The 24,020-nt window shown below is 48.3% G+C and overlaps 1 protein-coding gene across 3 annotated transcripts in view; it reads left to right on the top strand.

The window, feature by feature from the left end:
* The window catches only part of KATNIP (katanin interacting protein), a 187,029-nt gene that overhangs the window by 89,504 nt on the left and 73,505 nt on the right, over positions 1–24,020 (top strand). For all 3 annotated transcript variants that reach the window (XM_058569798.1, XM_058569799.1, XM_058569800.1), the window contains 2 exons: positions 7,281–7,548; positions 14,040–14,171. In XM_058569798.1, the coding sequence (XP_058425781.1) occupies positions 7,281–7,548; positions 14,040–14,171 (400 nt within the window). The remainder of the gene's footprint in view (positions 1–7,280; positions 7,549–14,039; positions 14,172–24,020) is intronic.

Here is a 24,020-nt window from a genome sequence, read left to right as displayed (position 1 = left end):
CCGATAGACAGCAAAAGCTTCGTAATTGGAGGCTGCTACTGCTGTTGTTATAGTTCTTGTTCCTATTATTGCACACATCTCATGTTTTGTGGTCTCTGGTTTCGCTCTTTTCCTAGCCCAGCAGAAAGAGACAGATCAGGCATGTAAGGCACTGATAGACTGACCCTCAACCTGCTGCTGCGTCTTAGTCAGTGGTCCGGCATCCGTCCCTCCCTCCACTCCTCCCCGGCTCTTCAGCAAGGATGCTCATTTGTGTTCAGTCCCATCATCAGTTCTTCACCTGCAGTGTTTGCAGCTTGGCCTCCATGCACAGGGCTTTCCGTGGAAAGGGCTTGGACTTAACATTTGAACACTGAACGTTGAAATTGCAGATAACAAGGATTAAAGCAAAGTTATAAAGGAAGTTTTCACAGAGACATTTCTGGGTGACAGCTTCAAAGCAACTGGTAGACCCCCCAGCGTGGCTTCTCTTTGAAGCATCGGCAAGTTGGCTTTCAAAGCTACCAACCCAAGGTCCTCGTCTTTCCAGACAGAAAGGTTTTGAATGGCTTTCTCGAGGGAGCATTGCTGCTTAGTTCACCTCCCTTTGCCCCTGGAACAGATGGTTTTAGATCACGTGGGCATTACAAGGGCCTGGGTTCCTAAAGTTTGCTCACCCGGTGTGAGCAAATGTATTATTTTCCTTTGTGAAGAAGATACCAGCCAGGCAGAATGTAGGCTTCCCTTTTATATATATTTTGTAAATACAATTATGGCATTTAAATTTGCATTAATTTGACAGAAGACAAACCAAATCGAAACAGGAGGAATTATTGAAATTCAAATTTCTTTATCACAAGCAATGTTATTTCTTAAAATATCTCATCAGTTTAATAAATAATGAAAAAAATATCAAAAGGTCAGAGTTGCCATTTTGTAAACGTGTTTTCATTTAGGATGGATTTGAATTGACTGTCTGCTATGGAGGATGAGGCCAGGGGGGCACCCACACTGCCTGCCCTCTTCTGGTTTCTGTCAGCTTAGCTAAGGGCTTAGGTTTAGAACATTACATTCTGGCCCATGACTGGAATGGGCACAATTGTCTAGTATTTATTCCGTCTCTAAGTGGCTGCAGTCTTCACCGTTAGACTTTTACTGGCTTCTCCGGGTCTGTGTTCTTTATTTGGATTTCACTATTCATTGTTTGAGTTTTGTCCTCTGGGAGGGTTTTTCTGAGAAGGGATCATGGGTGCTCTATTCCCTGAGTTTCTTGCTATTGAGATTGGTGGCCTGTTTTTTCAAATCTGGACCACGTGATCAGATACGCTAAGTTCAACAGATGCTGCTCCATCATCTTCCAGCATCAAGCTGCTGTTCGCCACTTTCTGAGTCACTCTTTTGGGGACAGGATGTATTCCAGGGCTAGAGATCAGTGATTTTCAGACAACTGGCTGTCCAGGGTCCTCCACACCACTATCCCTACCACTCCTGTGTGGAATTTATTTATTTGCAGGAGGGACAGGATTTAAACATAAATGTAAATATATCATTTTTTTCTAATTACAAAGTTGGAAACATGCTTATAATAAAAAAATAAGTGAAGCAAAGCGGAAAAGAAAGTCCCCATAGTGCTACCTCCAGAGAGAACATTGTTAATAGTTTGGTGTTTATTTTTCCAGGCTTTCTGTATGTATATGTGCATACATACATACATACATACATAGAAACTAATAATTATTTTTAAAATTGGGTTTATACTATATGTACATTTTTTGATGTGCTTCTTTTTACTTAAACATATACTTGCTATCTTTCTGAGTAAGTGCAGACGATCTTCCTCATTCTCTGTAAGGCTGCCTGAGGCTCCGTTGACTCCTGTTCTGTTAGTAAGTTAATCCATCTCTTATTGGTGAGCGTTTGGATCATTCTATGTTATAAAAGATGCCTCAATGGTCTTTGTATACCTAAGACTGGAGGATAAATTCCTGGCGGGCTGGGTTGGAGGGTATGCATATTGTTAATTTCTAGTCAGCCGTTTCTGTCATCTCAGCCTCCAAATACGTCTCAGAATACATCTCCCATCCCCACCTCTGCTGCCACCCTCATCTTTCACCTGCTACTGCAGCTGCAACTGTTTGCCCTGTTTCCACTCTGGCCCCACCTCTCAAAATCCACTTGGTATCCAAAAGCCATAGTGATCTTTACAAACAGAGATGAGTGGGGCCGGCCCGGTGGTGTAGCAGTTAAGTCACGTGCTCCACTTTTGGGGCCGGCCCGGTGGTGTAGCAGTTAAGTCACGTGCTCCACTTTTGCGGCCCGGGCTTCACAGGTTCACGGGTTCGGATCCTGGGCGTGGACCTACACCACTCATCAAGCCATGCTGTGGTGGCATCCCATGTACAAAAAAGAGAAAGATTGGCACAGATGTTAGCTCAGCGACAATCTTCCTCAAGCAAAAAGAGGAAGATTGGCAATAAATGTTAGCTCAGGGCCGATCTTCCTCACCAAAAAAACTCCCCCAAAACAGAGATGAGATAATGTTGTGTCTGTTGTTTCTCTGCACCCTTCAGTGACCTCTCATTGTGTATAAAGCAAAATCCAGACTCTGCCCTGAGGCCTACAAGCCCTGCCCGTGTGTCCCTCCTTGCTCCCTGCCCTCCCCTCATTTGGTGCGCACTGCCCTGCAGCCATTGCTGCCTCCTGGCCTTTGCCTCCGCTGTTCCTCCTGCCTGACTCACTGGTGCCACAGACACTCACTGGGCGGTTCTTCCTCACTCAGCCTTCCCTCACCAGCTTTCCTCGGGGGCTCCTTCAGCCTGGTCACTGTCTGTCCCCTCATCCAGGCAGGCTCTTGCCTTCACAGTCCTGGCCACATCTGAAATGCCCCGTTTCTTTTCCTTTGTGCATCGATTGGCTGAGGCCTTGCTATCTGTTCCCCACCCTTACGTCAGCCCTTAGCACAGTGCCCTTAGCACGCCTGCATGTATGAATAAGTTAACAGTAGTAGTTGCTGTATCATCCTCCCTGTTGGTTGGACCATGGCAGAATGCAAGAAAGTCTGTTTTACACTCGAATAATCTAGAAGCAGTGGCTGAGGGCAACAAGTCATGGCTCTGCCACTTAATCACTATGACAAGTTGAACCAGCTTAAAGGCTCTAAGCCTCAGTTCTCCAATTTTGGGGGACTCCCCAAATTCAGTCACTTAAAATGTGGGGTGGCAACATTGTGAAGGTAATGAAGAGGCTGGAGGGAGCCTGCCCAGCTGACCATGGTCTCAAGAATCCTAATGCCCCATCCAAATCCTTCCTGGAGCTGGCTGTGCTTGGTGGCTCCACTCTGCCTTGGACATCAGTGGGGATGATTCTGGGCCCCAGAACTGACTGGGATTTCCTGGACAGTGACAGTGGTCTCCCAGCTAGAAATCTCTCAGCTAACTGGCACCCATTTTATCATTCTGATCCACAATGAATGGGCAAGAACACTGGGGATGCAGAGAGAGGGATTCTCCCACCATCTTCCCACCTAGCCTTGCCTCCTCCTCTGCAGAACTTAAGAGCTAAAGCTGACCCCATTGGAGAGTGGGTGTTGGGCTGAGAGCAGGAGCCGATAGCCTATCCTGTTTTAATGGAGTTCGTGTTATCACCGGTTTTCACTCTACCCCTCTATCTTGCAGGGTTATTGTGAGGATCAAGGGAGAGAAGGAGTTGAAAATATTTTGTGAAGTATAGAGCAATATTCCACTGTAAAGGATTACTAGTTTTACAGTCATTGAAATTGCTGTTAAACAGCAGGCCACCCGGGAACTCCTGTCTCCCTGTGGAGGAGCAGTAAATCTGTTGACCCTTCAACTGCCCACCACAGTCTGATTTTGAAGACATGAGCCGTGACCTCAGGCTGGCTTCCATGGAGGTTGTATGGACCATCTCAATACCCTCAGTTAGAAGACCTTGTTGTTATCGTTTTTATATGCCATTGGTGAATACGTACTCACTCTAATACAGGGTTTCTCAACCTCACCCCTATTGACTTTTGACCAGATGATTCTTTCTTGTAAGGAGCTGTCCTGCACATTCTAGCATGTTTAGCAGCATCCCTGGCCTTTACCTACGAGATGCCACTAGCACCCTCTTCCCCCAGTTGTGACCAAAAACATCTCCAGTTATTGCCAAATATCCCCTGGGGGGCAAAATCCTCCCCAGTTCAGACCACTACTTTAATAAAACAATCTTTGAGGCAGGGACTTCTTAGCGCATTTTTATGGATGTCAAAATGCAGATCAGAGGAGTTAGGTAACTTGCTAAAAGTCACATCACTCATACCATCTCCAAGGCATGTGGGTGCTCTCCACTCCTGGTTACAGCCACTACTCAGCCACTGACATGATTTAGTCATTCAGCAAATATTGTCAAGCACCTACTATGTTCCAGGCAGTGTTCTAGTTGCTCAGTAAATACTCCATACTTGGTATTGGGCAGAGTGGGAGGGAGAGAGGGTAAAAGATAGACAGCTGTATTAGTTTCCTTTTGCTGCTGTAACAACTTACCACAAACCTAATGGTTTATCTTACAGTCCTGGAGGTCAGAAATCCAAATTCAGTCTCACTGGTCTAAAATCAAGATGTCAGCAGACCTGTGTTCCTTCTGGAGGCTCTAGAGGAGAAGCCGTTCCTTGCCGTTTCCAGCTTCTAGAGTCCACCTACATTCCTTGGCTTGTGGCCCTTTCCTCCGTCTTCAAAGCCAGCAGTGTAGCATCTTGTCTCCTCCCTGACCTCTGCTTCCATCCTTATAGCTTCTCTTTCTGACTCTGATCTTCCTGCCTCCCTCTTACCAGAAACCTTGTGATTACAGTAGGCCCACGTGGATAATCCAGGATAATCTCCCTATCTCAAGATCTTTAACTTAAACACATCTGTAAAGTCGCTTTGCCATATAGGATAACATATTCACAGGTCCCAGAGATTAGAATGTGGACATCTTCAGGGGGCTACTTATTCAGCCTATAAGAGTCTGCCCTCTGGTCCCCAAAGATGCATGTCCATCCCACATGCAAAATACATCCATCCCATCCTAAGTTTTCCAGAAGTCTCAACCCATTACGGTATCGACTCAAGTCCAAAATATGATCTAAGTCTCCTCTGCTCAAAACTCCCAAATCTCATCATCCATATCATCTAAATTAGGTATGGGTGAGAATCTGGGTATAACCCATCTTGGGGCAAAATTCCTCTCCATCTGTGGACTTTTGAAACTAAAAAACAAGTTATCTGCCCCCAAATACAATGATGGGTCCAGCACAGGATACCAGTTGTAGATAGTCCCATTAAAATAGGGAGAAAATGCAAGGAAAGAAGGAGTCACCAAACCCAAGCAACTTTGAAATTCAACTGGGCAAACTCCATTCGTTTTCAAGGCTTGGGAATAATTCTGTGGCTCAGGGCTCTACCCTCTGGGTCCATGTCTCCAGCCTTGGAGCCATCCTTTCTCTTTCTTGAAGAGTAGCAAGTGTTTACAGCTGAGTAGTTTTATCAGCCTGTTTCTTAACTGTAGAGTTCTGGGAGTCTGACAACTTTCTTTTAATTTGCCCTTTCTCTCTCCCATTCAGTCTGAGCTGGCAGTGTTTCTGCTGATATATCATTCTCAAAAACCATGTGGGTCTTCTGTGTATGTCTCTAGGATTCAATCCATTAGACAAGAGGCTTGTCCACACATCTTTTCTGGGTAATCCCATCTCTATTCCTGGCTTCTGCTGAGATGTCTCAGGGGACCCATGAGTCACACGTCTGATCTCTTCAAAGGGCCCTCAGTGGGATTGAATACTCTAAACTTTGGGTCCTTCTGAGGTACTAGCAAAAGATTGTCCAGCCACACCCTTGATTCTCTCTCCAGAGCATGCTTTTCTGACAGCAAATCTCCTAATTTTAGCGTCTTTTGCAACCTGGATAGGCTGAGAGTTTCCCAAATCATCAGATCTCAGTTTCTTTTTACTTAACAGTTCTCCCCTCAGTCTATCTCTTTCCTCTCACATTTAACTCTAAGCAGCAAGAAGAAACCAGACTGCATCTTCAACACTTTGCTTGGAAATCTCTTCAGCTAAATATCCAACTTCATCATTTACAAGTTCCACTAACCACATAACTGTAGGATACAGTTCAGCTAAGATTCTGCCACTACGTAACAGGGTTCCCTCTCCTCCAGTTTCCAATAACATGTTCCTTATTTTCTGAGCCCTCCCCAGCAGCGTCTTTAATGTCTATATTTCTATCATCGTTTTTTTTAGAATGATTTCTCTAAGATGATCAAAGCTTTCTGTATAGTGCTTCTCACTTCTTGATGAGCCCTCACTGATTCACAGGGTCTAGGGGTTAGAACTTGGACATCTTTGGGGAGTCATTATTAAGCCTCCCACAACAACTATTAAGTTTATTGGTCAACCACCAAACCTTTACTGATTGCTTCTCATTTTCTCAGAACGATGTTAGATACTACGAGGGCTACAGGGGTAGTGTAGCTAGGCTGACCAAACATACTGGTTGGCCCAGACAGTCCACTTTACACTATATCCCAAGGTAAATGTAGTAGTACCCTTTTCCCCTTTCAGAAGTACCCTGGCTTCGGTGATAAATTTTCTGGTCACTCTAAGTATAGATCCTCACGCTTGGCCTTAAAATTGGAAATCTACAATCTCATGGAGACAGAGCACATATGACAAAATTATCAAGCAGTTGTAGTAAGGGCTAAATATTATGACATTTAGGTGCTTCTAAACATCCTTCAGTACACAGGACAGCCCCCCACAAGTAGCTGCCAGACATTTTATTACCTGGGATTTCAGGATCGTTTGGGATTTCATATTCAAAGTGTGGTCCCTGGACCAGCGGCCTCAGCATCGCTTTGTTAGAACTGCAGATTCTCCGGCCCCGTTCAGAACCCACTGAATCAGAAACTCTGGGGGTGGGACCCCACAATCTGTTTTAACCAGCCCCAGACCAAAACATCTGTTACATACACACACACAGACACGCGCGTGCGCGCGCGCACACACACACACATACACAGTGTGGCATCCCAGGCATGTGAACACCACAATTAACACTGTAAACACTGCTCTGTCTGGAAGTTGCTCGTTTGTCTGTGCCCTTTGTTGTCTCATCTTCAAAGAGATGACAACACGTGGGCTGAGATGATTTTGTAAATGTTAGTTTGGTGGGAATAGTTCTTTGGTTCTAATGATCTATTTTCACGTGAGGTTTTTCTCAAAGTAACATATTTCATTTTTCACTTCTCTTCCTGACTCTTGGCAGGAGCTAAGAAAAAGCCTGGAATGTAGTATAAATCTACAAAGGACACAGAAGGACAGTTCCAGTGACGAGTATGACTCTATCGAAGAAGATGTACTCTCTGAGCCCGAGCCCGAGGACCAGGCGCTGGTGGGCCATCCCAGAGGTGACCCCCCTCTTTCCAGCGTGGACTTGGCACAGAAGGATGTTCCCGAGGACCGGGAGGCAGAAGGACGCCCTCCCCAGGGCCCAGACGCCCTTGTGGTGCTGGAATTTAACCCAGCTTCCAAAAGTGAGCTCTGTCTTATGTGGCATTTCTTTGCCTGTGATGTCTCTGAATCTAATAGTAGGACTTAAATTTCCAGCAGTACTTTGAATTCAGCTTTGGGTAGACTGTCTCACAGGCCGCGGAGGTGTATCAGTCAGGTCTCTGCTGATTGCAAGAGGCAAAGGCTCCCAAAGGCCTGCAAATGACGGGGAGACTCCAGACGAGCAAGGTCTAACAGGTAGTTTGGGGGCTGTCCTGTGTGTTGTGGGCTGTTCAGCAGCATCTGCGTGCCAACTGGCCAATGCAGCTGGCCTAAGCCAAAGGGGCCGTTTACTGGCGTGCGTAACCCAGGAGTCCAGGGCCGCAGCAGGACTCGTTTCTCTGCTCTCCTCTTCCCTTCCTTCCCTTCTCCTCCCTTTCTTCCCTCTCATCTCTGCTTCTCTTTGTCTTGGTACCTTGTCTGAGGTAGGCTCTCCACTTGCAGACGCAGAATTGAGACACTGGCTTTGCAATCCCTTCAGAAAGTGGATTTCTCTTCCTAAAAGCTCTAGCAAAAGTGCCAGGCCTGGCTCTTGAACCCACATTGGGTCACATCTCTGAACTAGTCACTGTGGCTCTGACTGGCCAGGTCCAACCAATAGGACTATGGGTGTGGCTGTTGTCATCCAAACCACGTGGAGCGATAGTGCTTTCCAAAGGAGAATCAAGGTGAATCTGAAGAAGGAGGAGAGCATGCTGGGTAGGCGGAAACAGAAGCTGTCCACCAGAGGAGGTTTTTCAGAAAAGACCCTGGAAAGTAGAGTAAATGAAACAACTGGTGGGGGGCATGGAGGGCACTGCCTGCTGCAGTCCTCGTCCCCTGGTCCCGAGCTTTGCCTCAGACTGGCTTGGCCTGTCCTTGTGCCTCCCTCTCCATTCTGAGCGCATTCTTCTCAAAGTTAGGTGTGCCGTATTTTCTGAACCAAATGTCAAGACTGGCCAGCTGGGAAGCATGAGTGAACCTAAGGAGAGAGACATGAGAGAGGGCTTGAAATCAGGCAGTTTCAGTCTACTTGGGCTATGAATGCAGACCGGTGCCACAGAGTGGGGGTGGCTTAAAAAGACAACAGACATCTGTTGTCTCCAAGTTCTGGAGGCTAGAAGGCCAATCAGGGTCTGCAGGGTTGGTTACTTCAGAGGCCTCTCTCCTTGCTTGTCCATGGCTGTGTTCCCTGTGTCCTCACGTGGTCCTCCCTCTGTGTGTGTCCCTGTGTCCTCGTTTCCTCTTCTTGTGAGGACACCAGTCTAACTGGATGAGGGCCTACCCTAACAGCCTCATTTTACCTTACCTGCCTCTTTAAAGACCTGTCTCCAAATACAGTCACATTCTGAGGTACTGGGCTGAGGACTTGAACATATGAATTTTGGGGGACGTAATAACAGGCAGCCTGGAAAATCCACACCCAGTGGTTGATATCTCCAGGGAAGAGAACATTTGACCCTCAAACCTGCTCTCACTGTGTTCTCTCTCACCTCCAAACCCTTGCTCGGGCTGTTCCCTCAGCCTGGATCACCGCGTTTCCTTTCCTCTCTACTCTGAACCCTGAAATCTGCCTCCCTGCTTTCTCCTCAAGACTGAGCTTAGAGGCTGCTTCCTCTGAGAAGCCTTCTTTGTGCTCCCAGCACAGCCAGGTAGGTGGGTGCCTCATCTGCTCCCGTAGCGTCATCGTGGCGCTGGTCTTGCTGACCCCAGTTGTCCTTCTTCCCGCCCCAGCCTGTGAGCTCTCCAGGGCACAGGCGAGCTCTTAGCCTCCACCGCATCCCCAGCATGCAGCACTCCCCTGGCACGTTTGAGCCACTCCGGGTATCTTTGTCAAATAAATGAAGGAGTTATGCCACCGGCTGCAGCGTCGTGGTCAGGGATATGTTAATATGCTTTTGTGGGCTTCCAGTGGATTGTGTTTTCTCCCAGAGGTGGGGAGGGAGGGGGAGGACTGAGGAGCTTGGCGGAGGAGCCCCTGCCCTGGAAACAGGGGGGTGGTCGGGGGGCATGCCAGTCACTTCCAGGTGTGAGGGACCAGGCCACAGAAGGAGAGCACTTGGACCCCAGGCACAGTTTGAGAGTGATACTGGAGCATAGAGTGAAAAGAGAGAACTTCACTTTCTTGACAGTTTACATTTTTAACAATTAGATAGCTTGGCAGGCCCTGCATGGACCGTGGTGATGTGCACCGCGAGCAGGGGCTACCCCATCCGCAAGTGAGCACAGAGAGGGGCAGCGCGTGCCTCCTGCTGCCGCTCTCATCTGCCCCCTTTCATCTCCAGCCTCTGGCCGCCTTCTTTAGCCCCAGCAGGAGACAGACTCCCTCTGCAGAGCAGGTGGGAGGCCCAGGGCCTGTTGTAAGGTCTCCCCAGACCCCAGCGTGGGATTGGAGTTCTGAACTAATCCTGAGCATTTACTTAAGAGCCGTCAGCAGTAATTGAAAAGATGTGCTTGGTTCTGGGCTCTCCATTCATTCATTCACTAGGCACGTATCATGCCCCAGGCGCTGTGCTGGGACAAGATGGGCCTGTCCCTTCCCCTACACTTAATCCTAGCAGGGAGAACAGCACATAAACACATAGATGGTAATGATTGCCAACATTTATTGAGCTTTTATTAACATGTGCCAAGCTCTATTCCAAGGGCTTTATGTATAGTCCCTCATTTAATCCTCACCACAACCCCAAGAGAGTCCTATCATTGTACTTGTTTTACTGATGGAGAAACTGAAGCACAGAGAGGTCAGAAACTTGCCCAAAGTCACACAGCTAGGAAGGAGCAGAGTGGGATCGAATCTCCAGCAGTCTGAGCCCAGAGCATGAGCTCTTAATCCCTAGCTAAATAAATAAACCAGATAAAGTTACAAAGGGATAGTTGGGCTGTGAGAAGCCAGTAAGTAACCCCACCTCCCCGATTTTCCCTTCTAAGTTGTAAAACAAATGAGAGATAGGCATGAGACTCTGATAGAAGGAGAGCAGATTATCACCTTTCCAACTGATAAGAGCTGGATTGGTGACTGTTCAGTACTGCCGCTCTGAAGTAGACAGACCTGGACCGCTGATGGCATCAGCATAATGGAAGGGGGCTGTGTGCCCTGAGGGCAAGCCCGCTGGAGGAGAGAGGGGGAGGGCTGGGGTCAGCCCTGATGGCCTCCTGCCCCCACTCTCCCCCATCCCATTTGCCCTCCTGTGAATAAGGGGCAGTGAGTGAGTGGCACAGAGAAAGGCAGAAGTTACTTTTCCAGTAGCTGGAAAAGGAGAAGGCCAGGTCATCAGCCAGGTTAGGAATTCAGGGAGGAGGAGAGAATGAGGCCCCTGCTGGTTTTAAAAGTCGTGAAGATTATAAAACAGGACACTTGTAGGCTTTGGGGGTCAGGGCCACTTAGCTGGAATGGTCAGGGAAGCCTTCTCAGAGGAGGTGATGCTTAGGCTGGACAGGAATGAAGAAGCAGCAGCAGCTATGGGAACAGCATTCCAGGTGCAGGGAACAGCAAGCACAAAGGGCTCGAAGAGGGAAGGAGCTTGGTGTCCCCAAGGACAAAGAGAGGTCCAGTGTGACCGGAGGCGAGTGAGCAAGGGGGAGCGCGGTACGAGACGAGGCCGGTGGTGACCCAGCCCACTTTCCATGAAGACCTGAGGGCTCTGGGGTTGCACCAAGAATCTGGGTCCTTTGGGGCCCGAGAAATATCCTTGCATAGACTTTGGATGGTCAAGGCAGACCTCCTGGCCACGGTTTTTGGAAGGCCGTCTTCTGGAGGGGAGGGGGCCAGTAGACAGGGAGTAAAGTGGTTGAGGGCAGGCCTCCGGCCAGACAGGCCTGGTCAGGTCCCAACTCCATCTCTTCCTGGCTCTGTGACCTTGGACGAACGACTTGAACCTCAGAGCCCTACTCTGTGATAGTATGTATTTGTTTCCTATTGCTGCTGTAACATGACCACAAACTTGGCGGCTTACAACAGCACAAATGTATTATCTTGTGGTGCTGTGGGTCAGAAGTTTGACATGAGTCTCACCAGGCTAAAATCACCGTGTCAGCAGGGCTGCGTTCCTTCTGGAGGCTCTAGGGGAGAATCTGATTCCTTGCCCTGTCCAGCTTTTAGGGGCTGCCGCGTCCCTTGGCTCGTGGCCCTTCTTCTGTCTTCAAACCCAGAGACGTTGCATCTCTCTGTACCTTCCTTCCATAGTCACTTCTCCCTCTGACCCTCCTATTCTGTGTGTGTGTGTGTGTGTGTGTGTGTGTGTGTGCGTGTGTGTGTGTGTGTGTTTCACTGTGGTAAAATATACAGAACATAGAATTGACCATTGTCACCATTCTTAAGAGCACAATTTAGTATTATTAAGTACATTCACATTGTTGTGTAACCACCACTACTATCTGTCCTAGATGTTTTTCATCATCCCAAACTGAAACTCTGTCCACTTTTAAGGACCCTTGTAATTACATTGGGTCCACGCGGATAATCTGAGATAATCTCCCCAGTTTAAGGACAGCTGATTAGCACGGTTAATTCCCCTTTGCCTTGTAACCTAACATATTCACAGGTGCCAGGGATTAGGATGTGGCCATCCTTGGGGGGCCTTATTCTGCGTACCCTAGGCTGGGTGGGGGAGTAAATGAGACAAGGGTGCCTAGGCACGCAGGGGGCTGAGCCGAATCCATGCTGGCTGTCACTCTTACCAGCCTCAGTGTGTTTTCAGCACTTGGGGAGCCAATTTGCCCCTCTCCATTCTTTGTCTTGTCCAGTTGGACATACTGGGTCCTCTCTCACACGCTGGTCTGCTCTTGGGTCCCGGATGTTAGGCCAACCAGGGAGCAGCTACGTCAGAAAGTGTAGAGAAACACGTGTCCTTCTTGAAGTCAAGACGGGATGGTGGAGAGGTTAGTGAGTCATACAGACCCCATACGAATCCCCAACGTCTACCACGCGCTCCCAAGAGCCCCATGGGGCCCTTGATCCTGGGACACCCGCTCTTTGGGCCACCACGGGCCCCAGGTTTTCCTCTGCATGTCACACTGCGCTTCAGCAGGCACTTCTGGGTTTTCTCCCTTCCGGGCCGGGAGGTCCCAGTCAGGGGCCTAACTGTTCTCCCTGCTTGTTCTCTACTCCCTTTAGCCTCCCGCCTCGTTGCCTACAGGCTACTCCTCTGCCTGGTGGTCCTGAACATGTCGTTCTCGTGCCCTGAAACCTTTGCTGGCTCTGAAGCCCTGGAGCCGTTTCCTCTGAGCCATTTGCAAACCTTCTTCACAATTTTTTGCCACCTCCACAAATCACTCGTACTATTTTTTTTTTTAATTTTATTTATTTATTTTTCCCCCAAAGCCCCAGTAGATAGTTGTATGTCATCCTTCTAGCTGCCGTATGTGGGACTTGGCCTCAGCATGGCCGGAGAAGCGGTGCGTTGGTGCGTGCCCGGGATCCGAACCCGGGCCGCCAGTAGCGGAGCGCACGCACTTAACCGCTAAGCCACGGAGCCGGCCCTCACTCGTACTATTTTGTAGCTATTATTTAAACCAGCACCTTTCTTTCTTTCCTCCTTTCCTTTTTTCTCTCTCTCTCCCCACCCCTTCCTTTGTTTTTCTTTTCTTTCATAATTCTAGGATTGTGCCAAGCAATAATATTCGTGAAATCAAGGGTTTGGTATGCTGGTTACATATTTTTTCCATACACATTAAGATACATAGTTGCTTAAAAAACATTTGCCCATGTAGCATCTGGCGTCATCTCCTGTTCCATCAGTGGTCCAGGCGCCCCACTTCGGGAAACATTGACTCTAAAGCCTGGCCTCCAGCCCTCACTGTCTGGCTCTGCTCACCAGCCCAGGCCCCAGCTGCTCGCCTGCCACATACCTGCCAGCTGTCAAGCCTGCACACATGCTGTTCCCTGTGTCTGGAATGCCCCCAGCTCCAAGCCCCTGGTAACATGCTCGTCACCTGTAAGGGCCCTCTTCACTGCTACACACCCGCCAGCTGTGTCCCCCAGGCTGCGTACTCCTCCGTGACCTGGTACCAGAACCCTTCTGTCCCAGCCCTACTCTCTTATCCATTCAACCGTCCTTTTCCTCGGCTAGGAAAAAGTGCCTCGAGGGCAGCAAATGTGCTTTACTGTGCTCTCTCCAGTCCAGTGTCCTTGGTTGCTGCACCATTATTTTATGTACCACGTTGCCAATTAAACCCAACACCTCATCGATTGTGAGACTTGTCTCTATTCAGAAATGTTAAAATTTGAAAACCTGGGTGTGTCCTAGAATATTTCATTTATTTGCCAAAATGTGGTACACATTGGTACACAATGGCTGTTAGCAAACTTGTTTTGTTGTCTGCGTTGTTCACATTTCTAATCCCAGGCTGGCATGGCGCCTGGCGCAGAGTAGGGGTTCAATAAATATTTGTTGAGTAAATATGTGAACGAACAAATAAACAGATAAACCTGAGCAGAGTGTCCCAACTCTGCTCACACTCAGTGTTTGACATATAAACAATTGTTTTCCTACAGGTAATAAAAAGGAAAGGAATTTGTCTGCTAAGCGGAAGGACAACGCTGAGGTCTTCATTCCCAGCAAACCTGAGCCAACCCTGAATCCCCAGCCCCCCACTGTGTTCCCCAACCAGGAGAGGGCATGCTCGAGTAAGATTCTGGGGCCCTGAGCAGGGCGGGGACAGCCTGGCTCACTCTCAGTGGGGTGCCGTGATGAAGGAGTCCTTGCTTCCTTACCCTACTCCCCGAGGCCTGAGCTGCCTTTTTTTTTAGCAAATGTATTGTTAGTCAAGGTCTCCAGAGAAACAGAACCAATAGGATGTATGTATAGAGGGAGAACGAGAGGAAGAAATTTATTATGAGGAATTGACTCATGTAATTATGGAGGCTGGCAAGTCCCATCTGCAGGCTGAATCAACAGGCTGGAGACCTAGGAAAAGCCAGTGTTCTAGTTGAAGGCCGTCAGGCAGGAAGGGCCAGTGTAGCAGATGAAGTCCAAAGGCAGTCTGCTGGAGAATTCTCTCTCCAGGGGAGGGTCAGTCTTTTTGTTTGTGTTTGTTTTTGAAAATCTATTCAGGCCTTCAACTGATTGGATGAGGCCCACCCACATTATGGAGGGCAATCTGCTTTATTCTACCAATTAAAATATTCTCATCCGAAAACACCCTCTCAGAAACATCCAGAATAGTGTTTGACCAAATATCTGGACTCCCTGTGGCCCAGTCAAGTGGACACATAAAATTAACCATCATAGCTACTTTCTGGTTCTACAGCCACCATTGTAAACTTTTACTTCTTATAATTTACATATATATTATATAATTTACATATATATTAACTCTATATGTAATTTAAATATATAAGTAAATTATAATTCTTATAACTAGCCTTTGAGGTGGGTTTTGCGATTGTCCCCATTTCACAGATGAGGAACTGAGGCAGAGAGCAGGTGTTTGCACAGCTGGGAAGCGGCAGATGTGGGCCATGTCCCTGACCAGCAGACTGCACACAGCCTCATGCCCTGGGTCGAATCCAGTGGCTGGAGTGACTCTGGGAGGGGCTACTTGCTTCTGATTTCTGTGACCCAAAGGACCTCAGAGAGCTCGAGGCATCCTGGTGTCTCGAGAATTTGGGACCCTGGGGTGCCCTAGGCAAAGTCCAGCCCCAGCCAGCCCGCCTTGTTAGACAGGCAATTGGTCTGAGCCACGATCACTAGATTTTCCATATCTGATTAGTGACATGAGGGGTCAGCACTTATAGAGCACTGAACCAGGTCCCAGCCTGTGATTTGTACCACATACGTAATCTGGCGTTTAATCATCCAAACAACTCTGTGCAGTAGTTACTGCTATTATCAAAACCATTGTACAGAGGAAACCAAGGTGCAGAGAGGTTAAGGAATCTGTCCAAGGTCACACAGCCAGTAAGTGGTGAAGCCAGTGTTTGAAAACCTGGCTGCAGAGTCTCTGCTCTTAACCATTCCACTGCATGGCCCTGCGTTTGCCAACTAAAATGTTATCTGCTTACTACATACCCACATCAGCCTAGTGCAGAGCTATAACATGCCTAAAAATCACAGGTTTGAGTTACTTGTTCTATGTTTTCCAATGTTCATTAATATAAATATATAACTTAATATTTTTAAAGTTAAACCATGTATCAACTAAAATCATGTTGAGTACTGTATTCGTTTCCTAGGGCTGCTGTAACAAAGTACCACAATCTGATTGGCTTAAACAACAAAAATGTATTGTCTCACAGTTCTGGAGGCCAGAAGTCCAAGATTAAGGTCTCGGCAGGGCCATGTTCCCTCTGAAGTCACTGGGGAAGGTTCTGTTCTAGGCCTCTCTCCTAGCTTCCAGTAGTTCCTTGGCTCGTGGCAGCGTAACTCCATCCTTCATGGGGCACACTCCTGTGTGCACGTCTACCTCTGTGGCCAAGTTTCCCCTTTTTATAAGGAGACCAGTCATGGTGGATTGAGGCCCACCCCAGTGACCTCATCTTAACTGGATCATCTGCAAAGACCCTTTTTCCAAATAAGGTCACATTTGGTACTAGGGGTTAGGTCTTCAACGTCTTCTGGGGGGACACAATTCACCCCATAATATCACACCTTCGTGTACAGCATTTTGAGAAGTAGAACTTAATTAATTAATGAGTTAATTCATAATCTGCCTTCCTCCAAAAAGTTATGACTTGTTCTAACAAATTACGTAGCGCAAGACTTTAACAAATGTGAGGAAATGAGGGTGAAGAGAAAACGAGAGTAGCAAGGTAAGAGATTTCAGGGGGCAAACAGAGGAATGCCCAAGGGGGTCACAGCTGTGACTCTGAGCTCCTGGCCACCATGGCAGAGAAGCACGCATTCATGTGAAAATACGGGTCACTGGGGCCATCTGATAAGAATCAGATTACTAGCTGTCCCTGCTACTTGGTTCTTAGAGCTATTTGTCCCATCAGTTCACTTAGAGAGGACACTGTTTGAGGTGGTGGAATTTTCATTTTGAACAAGTTTGGAACTCAGCCTTTATCTGTTAAATATACCTGGCCGCTACGTAAGACAAGTTGGAAGAAAGGAACCTTAGAAACCACGGCATTGTCACTGCCCTCACGCTGAAATGGGATTACAGTGGAGCCATATGTTACCAGGGGATTAGTTTCCAAAGGTCACAAAAAGTTCAGGTGGGCAAAGCTACTCTTGAAAATCCCTCAAACTGGTGATTAAGTGCAGCATAGATGGCTCTGTATAGACAAGCCCATACAGACAGATCATCTCTCTGTACACCCGTGAGAGTGGTCTCTCCTCCAGAGTGGGGGCAGTCAGAGCTTTGTGGCTGAGCCCCAGATGAAGCAGTTGACTTTGTTTAGGGTCTGGGTTGTAGGGAAAATGTGTGTTCTTAAACACTTGCATTATGCTGAGGGTTCTGGAAGGTTGACACCTCCAGAGGAACCTGAGACTTCCTGAGGGGACAGGGGAATCACAAACCAGCTCCCCTCTTCTGAGGGGGCTGTCTTTTGGGGGGCATACAAAAACCAGCCTTCTTATATCTTCCTAGTGAATTGAACTTTTTATCCCCATGTGTTGTGTCTCATTTGTTCTAGTAATGCTTTTTGCCTCAAAGCCTACCAGCTTTCTTTTGGTTAGTGTTTATGTGGTGTATCTTTTTTTTTTTCCTTCCACTTTTAAACTTTCTGCATCCTTACGTTGAGGTTTGTCTCTTGTAAGCAGCATGTAATTGGTTTTTATTTTTATCCTCTAACAATCTTTGTGTTTTAATGGGCACATTTAGTCCATTTACATTTAATGTAATGGCTGATCTATTTGAGTTTAAATCTACTATCTTATTGTCTGCTTTTCATTTGTTCCGCCTGTTTTATATCCCTCTTTCTCTGCTTTCTTGCCCTCTTTTGAACTAATTACTTTATATTATTCCTCTTTTTTCCTCTCTATTAGCTTGTTAGTTATATATTCTCTTATTATTCTTTTAGTCATTACCAGAGATTGCAACATGCATTCTTGACTTATTAGAGTCTACTTTAAATTAGCAAGTTTACCACTTCTCATTCAGTGAGGACCTTACGTCTCCATAATTCCATTTACTCCCCTCCCAATTTAAATGCTATTATTGGCATGCATTTTAATTCTCTTTAGGTTTTAAACCTCACTAGACATGGTCATCATCATTATTATTATTACTGTTATTTAAACAGCCAGTAGTAATTTGGATTTGCTCACATTGTTACCCTTCCTGTACCCTCCAGTCCTGGCTCTTTCCAGGTCACCCTGACTCTGTCTGTAGCCCCGAGTCTGTCGCCAGCTCCGCTCAGCTTCCCAGCCTCACAATAGCTCTTACCAGCATCAGCAGCACCTCGAGGGGAAACGCTTGCTGGGTGCTGGTTCACCTCTCTGAGTTTCCTTCTGCCTGTAATTCTTCACAGCCCTGTTCACTCTCCCTGCCTTCAGGCAGATTTTCATGATATTTGGTCACGGTGTCTAATTGCGCTCCAGGGAAGGGTTGGCCTGGATTAGCTAGCCTGCCATTACATAGTGTAACCTGTGGCCTGCACTCTTTAAAGTTATTTCTCCCCTTGCCCCTTTTTCTTTCACCAAGCCCATAAAATTGAATCTGAGTCAAGTAAATGCGCGTGTGGTGCGACTCCATGAGAGCCTCATTCCTCTCTATCACTGTAATTGTCCCTGGTTCTAATGAAGGGTCCTCGTGTGCTCTGTTACTCCGGTCTCTATCCATAAGCCTTCCAAGAAACTTCCAGAGATGAAATTTCTGTTGTCTTCTTGAGGGTGAAAGAACATTAGTCTTTAATGCAGAAAGTTTACTGTCCAAGTTGTCAGAGTGGTCTAAGGCAGTGATATATCTGAACCACTTTCCCCAGACAAGCTGCCAACCACAGAAATAAAGTAACACCCCTCGGCATGAGTGAATTAGAGGACCCTGACTGCCCTGCAGTTAGCATTTCACTCAGAAAAACTTGCAGCAGAAAGACCATTCTGCCCAAGTCCAGGGTCTCATAGCATATTAGTCAGTGTTTGTTATTAACAGCAAGTGGCATAAATTCAAACTGGCTGAAGCAACAAAGGAAAATGTATTGCTCACAGACCTGGAAAGTCCAGGAGTATAGATTTGGCCTCAGGCATGGTAGGATCCAGGTGCTCAGATGATATCACCAGGAAGCTGTTTCTTCATCATTTAGCTCTACCTGCCTCTATTCCAGTGGATCTCAAACTTGAAGTGTATCAGAATTACTTGCAAAGCAAATTAAAACACAGATTGTTTGGGCCCCAGCCCCAGTTTCTAATTCAGTGCATCTAGGGTGGAGCCTAAGTATTTTAATTCCTGACAAGTTCCCAGGTGAATACTGATGTCACTGGTCCAGGGACCACACTTTGAGAACCACATCTGTAGTCTCAGGCATGGCCCAGAGATGGCCCAGTGCTTCATGCTCCCTTTTACCTCAGCAACCCCAGGGGAAGGAGACTGCTCCTTTCCTCATAGTTCCAGCAGAGTCCAAGAACCAGCTCTCCCCTGAACCACTCTCCAGTCTCCGTGGTCAGGGATAGGCAGTTCTCTCATTGGCCCAGGCTGGGCCAGGAGTGGGGTCAGATCCATCCCCACCGTGTAGACTGAGAACAGTGGGGAAGGGGTGTTTCCCCGAAGGAGAACGTGGGTGCTGGGAAGATGAAAGCAACATCCATTCACTTCATATAAAAATTAACTACACAAACATTTTGCTATAAATTCCTCAGAGGCAGCATATAGAGCAAAGGACTGTAATAGCCAAGAGGAAAGAGCAGAAGTCATTTAGTCGGGGTGGCAGGAGGATCCCTGATTGCCTTCTGTGAAAATCATGTGCCTTCCTGGGCTGAAGAAGAGACAGCAGCAGCAGGATGACTGTTGAGTTACAGACACCTGCACCTGCCCATCCAGGGGCTCCAAGAGAAGCTTTGGAGATGAGAAGAACACGCCTTGACAAGCCATGTGTATCAGCTGTTTATTGCTGCCTGACAATCTACTCCAAAATGTAGTGGCTTACAACAACCCTTTTATTATTGCGCAGGAGTCTGCAGGTGGGCTGGGCCATTCTGTGGTGAGCTAGTGGGCACTGGGCTGGGTCGTCTCAGACAGCCTCACTTACGTGTCTGGCAGGCCAGTTGGTCCAAGGACCTCAGCTGGGACGACTCGTCTCTGCTCCATGTGGTCTCATTATCTAGCACTTGGTGGTCTCGGGGCAGCAAGAGAAGACACGCCCCGATGTGTAAGTGCTGCTTTAAGACTCCGCTTGGTCGTGATTGCCAACGAGCTGCTAGCCAAAGAAGGTCACCAGGCCAAGCCCAGCTGGAGAAACAGACTCCACTCTTGATGGGAGACGCTGCGACATCACAGTGCAAAATGGCACACATCGAGGGGCGGGATTTGTGGCCATTTGTCGTGGTCTCTCACACCGTGGGCAGCTTGTGGCCTGATGAGGCTGAGCCATCTTGAGATGGTGGAGGCACTGGAGTACTCAGGTGTAGACCATTAGCCCAGTTGGCTTTCAGAGGCGAGTGTGGGCATCTCAAGACAAAACAGGGCTAAGTCAGCTGTTTCCCTGGACCTTTGGCCACACAAACTGTGTACAGTTTCCATGCTGACAGGCACATGACAACTGAGGGGCGGGGTGCACTGTGACTAGAGGGCTTATGCCCCAGCTAAAGGGGGCCTCTACCCAGCTCCAGCCTATGATTGCCTCATGGGAATGCCAGTCCAGGGTTGCCAGATTGTATGATTTTTCAAGAGACGTCAGGAATCCCAACTTTCAGGTGGATTTTCTCTTTTTTTAAAGCTTCAAATCTATTTCCAATTTGAAAAAAAGTAAAAGTCACACAACACAAACTTTAGGCTGGTTTTGGCCTGTGGACTGCTGGCTTATGATCTCGACAATAGACCCTCGTTATTCCCAGACTTCATATTTGCCATTTCAGTGGATTCCCAAGTAACTTCAAAGGCCCCTTGCATATGGTAAGGGGTAATTTTGCTGAGAGTCTGAATTTGAGCTTTTCGTGTCACAGCTGGTGGGTGAGAACAAGTCACCTGCTGGTGAGCCGACCAGCAGCCCCATGTCCTTCTGTCGTCTCTGTAACATGTGTTGCATTCATGGTAAATCACTTGAATTGATACGCTCTTTGTTTCTCTGTAAGAGAGAGAAAAGCCGAGTTCTGATGAAGCGAAGATAAAGTGAAGTTAACAGAAGAGGGATGGTTTTCAACCAGAAAAGAGCAGTTTGGGATAAATTAAAATGTGCAATTTGGCTTTTGCTGGTGGCACAAATTTATTGCGTGAATAAACCCACCATTCTCTAGATCTGTGATGAGAATAAATCCACCCTCAATGTGTGGTGTTCAGGCCAGCGCAAAAGTGGCTCCCCCCAGTGAGCAATGAGGATGTCACAAAGAGTTAAAAGGTGGTTACCTCATGTGTTGTGAGGAAATACGCAAACAGGCCGGTCAGCAGAAATGTGATTCAGGAGAACGTGGGCACTCTGTACAGACATTTCTGGGAAAGCTCTGGTAGTGGAGCTGCTGAGTTGGCCTTCACTCCGAGAAAGGGCAACTTAATTTTTGAAACATCTTCTTAGCATGACATGACTCAAAGGGCACAGGAAGCGCCTGATGACCATGTTGCCGGTGGAGCATTCCTTCCCAAGTGAAAGACGCTTGGGGCAGAAGGGTTTGTGCAGACAAAATTGGACCGCGCCGGAAGAAAATGCCTTCCTTGATATCTTTTTCCAAGAAGAGGCAAGCATGGGATTGCAGCGGCCAAGGACGGGTAATTATCTCAGGCCCACTGTCCTGCCCCAGCCCAGACCAGTGAGGCATGAGAGGACGGGCCTCTTGCCCGCGGATTGGCAGTAGAAAGGCAGGGGTCACCACACAGCTGTTTGTAGACTGACGTTAGTAAGTGCTCTGTGCAGGAAATGGAGAAGGAGCTCGTGAATTCCAGGTTGGGCTTGTCCTGGCACTGCCCAAGCCTTCCACCAGCGCGGGGGTTTGCACCCCCGGTGTCAGTGCTGGCGCATTTGTCCAGCTTGATGCACGATCTTAGTCCCTTGTTTATAGGATCACCTCTAGGATCTGAAGGGGCTTGAATTTTCCAGCTCTGCTTTACTGCAGATGGTGGAGGAAACAATATACTTTAGTGATATTCACAAATACCCAAACTGACAAGGTTTAGGGTTGAAATCATTTTCCATCCATTCATTTGACAAAATCCATAATGGCGGGTGCCAGAGATGTAATTGTAAACAAGAGGGGCATGGCGTCCTCATGGAGCAGGAGGGCTTGCGTGGCCTTGGGCCCCACGAGAACTGAATCTGAGCCTCTTCACCCTCGCTGCCCACCACGCTTCCCTGCGCTCCCCCTTTCCAGCCCCCCTTGCCGTTCCTCAGCATGCCAAGCCCGCCCACCTGCTGTTCCTTGGCCTGGAACAGCCTCCCATTATGGGGTGTTCACAAGGCTCACTGCCTTCGGGTCTCTACTCACATGTCACCTTCCCTGACCGAGTGTCTCAAATAGTGACCTTCCCCTCCCGCCATCTATAGCCTTTAGCCTGCCTTGTATTTCTTCCTAGCACTCGTCACCACCGCCCGTATGTCCCATGTGCACCCGCCTGATCCGTGTCTCTGCCCCATGACTGTGAGGTCTGTGGGACGGGGGTGCCTGCTCCACCCTCCTCTGTACCCCACACCCAGAGCAGCGTCTTAGTCCAGAGAGTGGGGAGGTCGAGAGCCGTGTCATTACTGCCTGTGCCGTGCCGGGAACCCGCTTCTGCGTCAGCTCCCTTGGGGCGAGCGTGTGTTTGCGCTTCAGGATTTTTCAGTTGCAGCTCCCCTGTAGCTCGAGACCACATCCTTCGCTTCCTTTCACTCCTTTTTGCTGTCCTCCCAGCTGCTTCAGGGACCTGACCCCTGTTTACACTGAGTGAGAACGATCCCAGTGTGACCCTCACCACCCCTTTACCCATGGCGTTTCTAGAACAATAAGGGTCCCCACCTCCATGAGCTTGTTAAACAGGCTCATTCCAACTCGCACGTTCTCTGCCCCGTGTTGGCTTTACCTTCTCATCCCTCCAGCTGCAGAGCAGGCCAAGTAGCTGCTACGCGGGGCCAACAAGGCAGGCTCAAGCAGCCTTGACGGCTGAGCGGGATCTCGGGTCATGTTGCCAGCAGCTCCTGACTTTTCTGTCCCCAGGAGCACCAGTGGGGCCGTGACAAGAGTCTATCAAAGTCGGAAAATGTCCCGTTGCTGTTTATCACCCAGGCCAGCCATCTGTAGGCACACCAGGGTTCCTTTGGGTGCCCTTGACCCTCCTGGGGGAGCAGCCTAGACGTGCCTGTATCAGACCAGCCCTTGGGTTCTGTTGGCTTTCACGTTTCTTAGAAACTGGAATAAGTCATGAACAAATAAAACTCAGGGGACTTCACATAAATTTCAGATGCTAGCTTTTCTTGAAAAAGAAATTGGCAACAGTGGGAGCACAGCCCGTGTGGCAGGTGTCGTCTGGAGCCAGGCGGTGGCTCGGCCCCCGCCTGCCCCCGACATTCAGTCTCGCTCACCTCTAAGGCACTCTGTGCCTGTCCCTGGTCCCTGGGCGTTCGCAGTCACGGCCCCTCTCCCGGATGCCTGGTAGAAATTGGTGTCCCCTCGTTTTAGCTTAGCTTTTCCGTAGAAACCCATAGTGCCCATCAACCAGTGCCATTCTTCATGTTGTTCCTTGAACTCTCATCCAGACACAACATTCTAACAGAACATGCAGGAGGGTCAGGTGCTCCAACAGGAATCTAATAATCGACGGTGATGGTTTACTGAGGTCACGAGGATGGAAGGATGCTGTTTTTCAACAAGTGTTGCACCAGGCCATATGTATATATAACACCCGAGAGGTCATACCTGTACATTCCCAATTGGTTTGTTATAGACCATTAGTGTCAGTCTTTGATATTTTTGTGAAATGATGCAGTCCAGTTGATGAATTCACATTCCAGCCTAGACCTCCCTCCCAAACTCCAGGCTCGTGCGTGTACGTGCCGACATGACAGCTCCACTCTGATGCCAGAATCATATCTTGGACCCAACCCATCCAAACCTGAGCCCCTGTGCTTCGCTTCCAAACCTGCTCCACCCACAGCCCTCCCCAGCTCAGCTGAAAGCAACTCCATCGTCCGCTTCCTCAGGCCAAAACCTTGGAGTCATCCTTGGCTCCTCTCTTTCTCTCCTAGCCACATCTACTCTGGCACCTTTCACCCTCACATCCCTTCAGTCTGCACCTTGGTCAGGTAGTCATCCCCTGCTCTGACTCCTTTCGTGGCTCCCCATTTCCCTCAGAATAACGGCCTTACTGTGTCCTCCAAGGCCCTGCGTCGCCCAGCCCCTGTCAGCCCCCTCTCAACCTGTCCCCCTCTGCCCCGGCTCCCGGCACCTAGTGCTCGAGAACGCACCACAGGCCA

This window comes from Diceros bicornis, chromosome 26 (assembly GCF_020826845.1).
Source record: "Diceros bicornis minor isolate mBicDic1 chromosome 26, mDicBic1.mat.cur, whole genome shotgun sequence".
NCBI classification, from domain to species: domain Eukaryota; kingdom Metazoa; phylum Chordata; class Mammalia; order Perissodactyla; family Rhinocerotidae; genus Diceros; species Diceros bicornis.
Note: the sequence above shows the minus strand (reverse complement) of the source record. Positions and strands in the feature narration are given on the sequence as shown.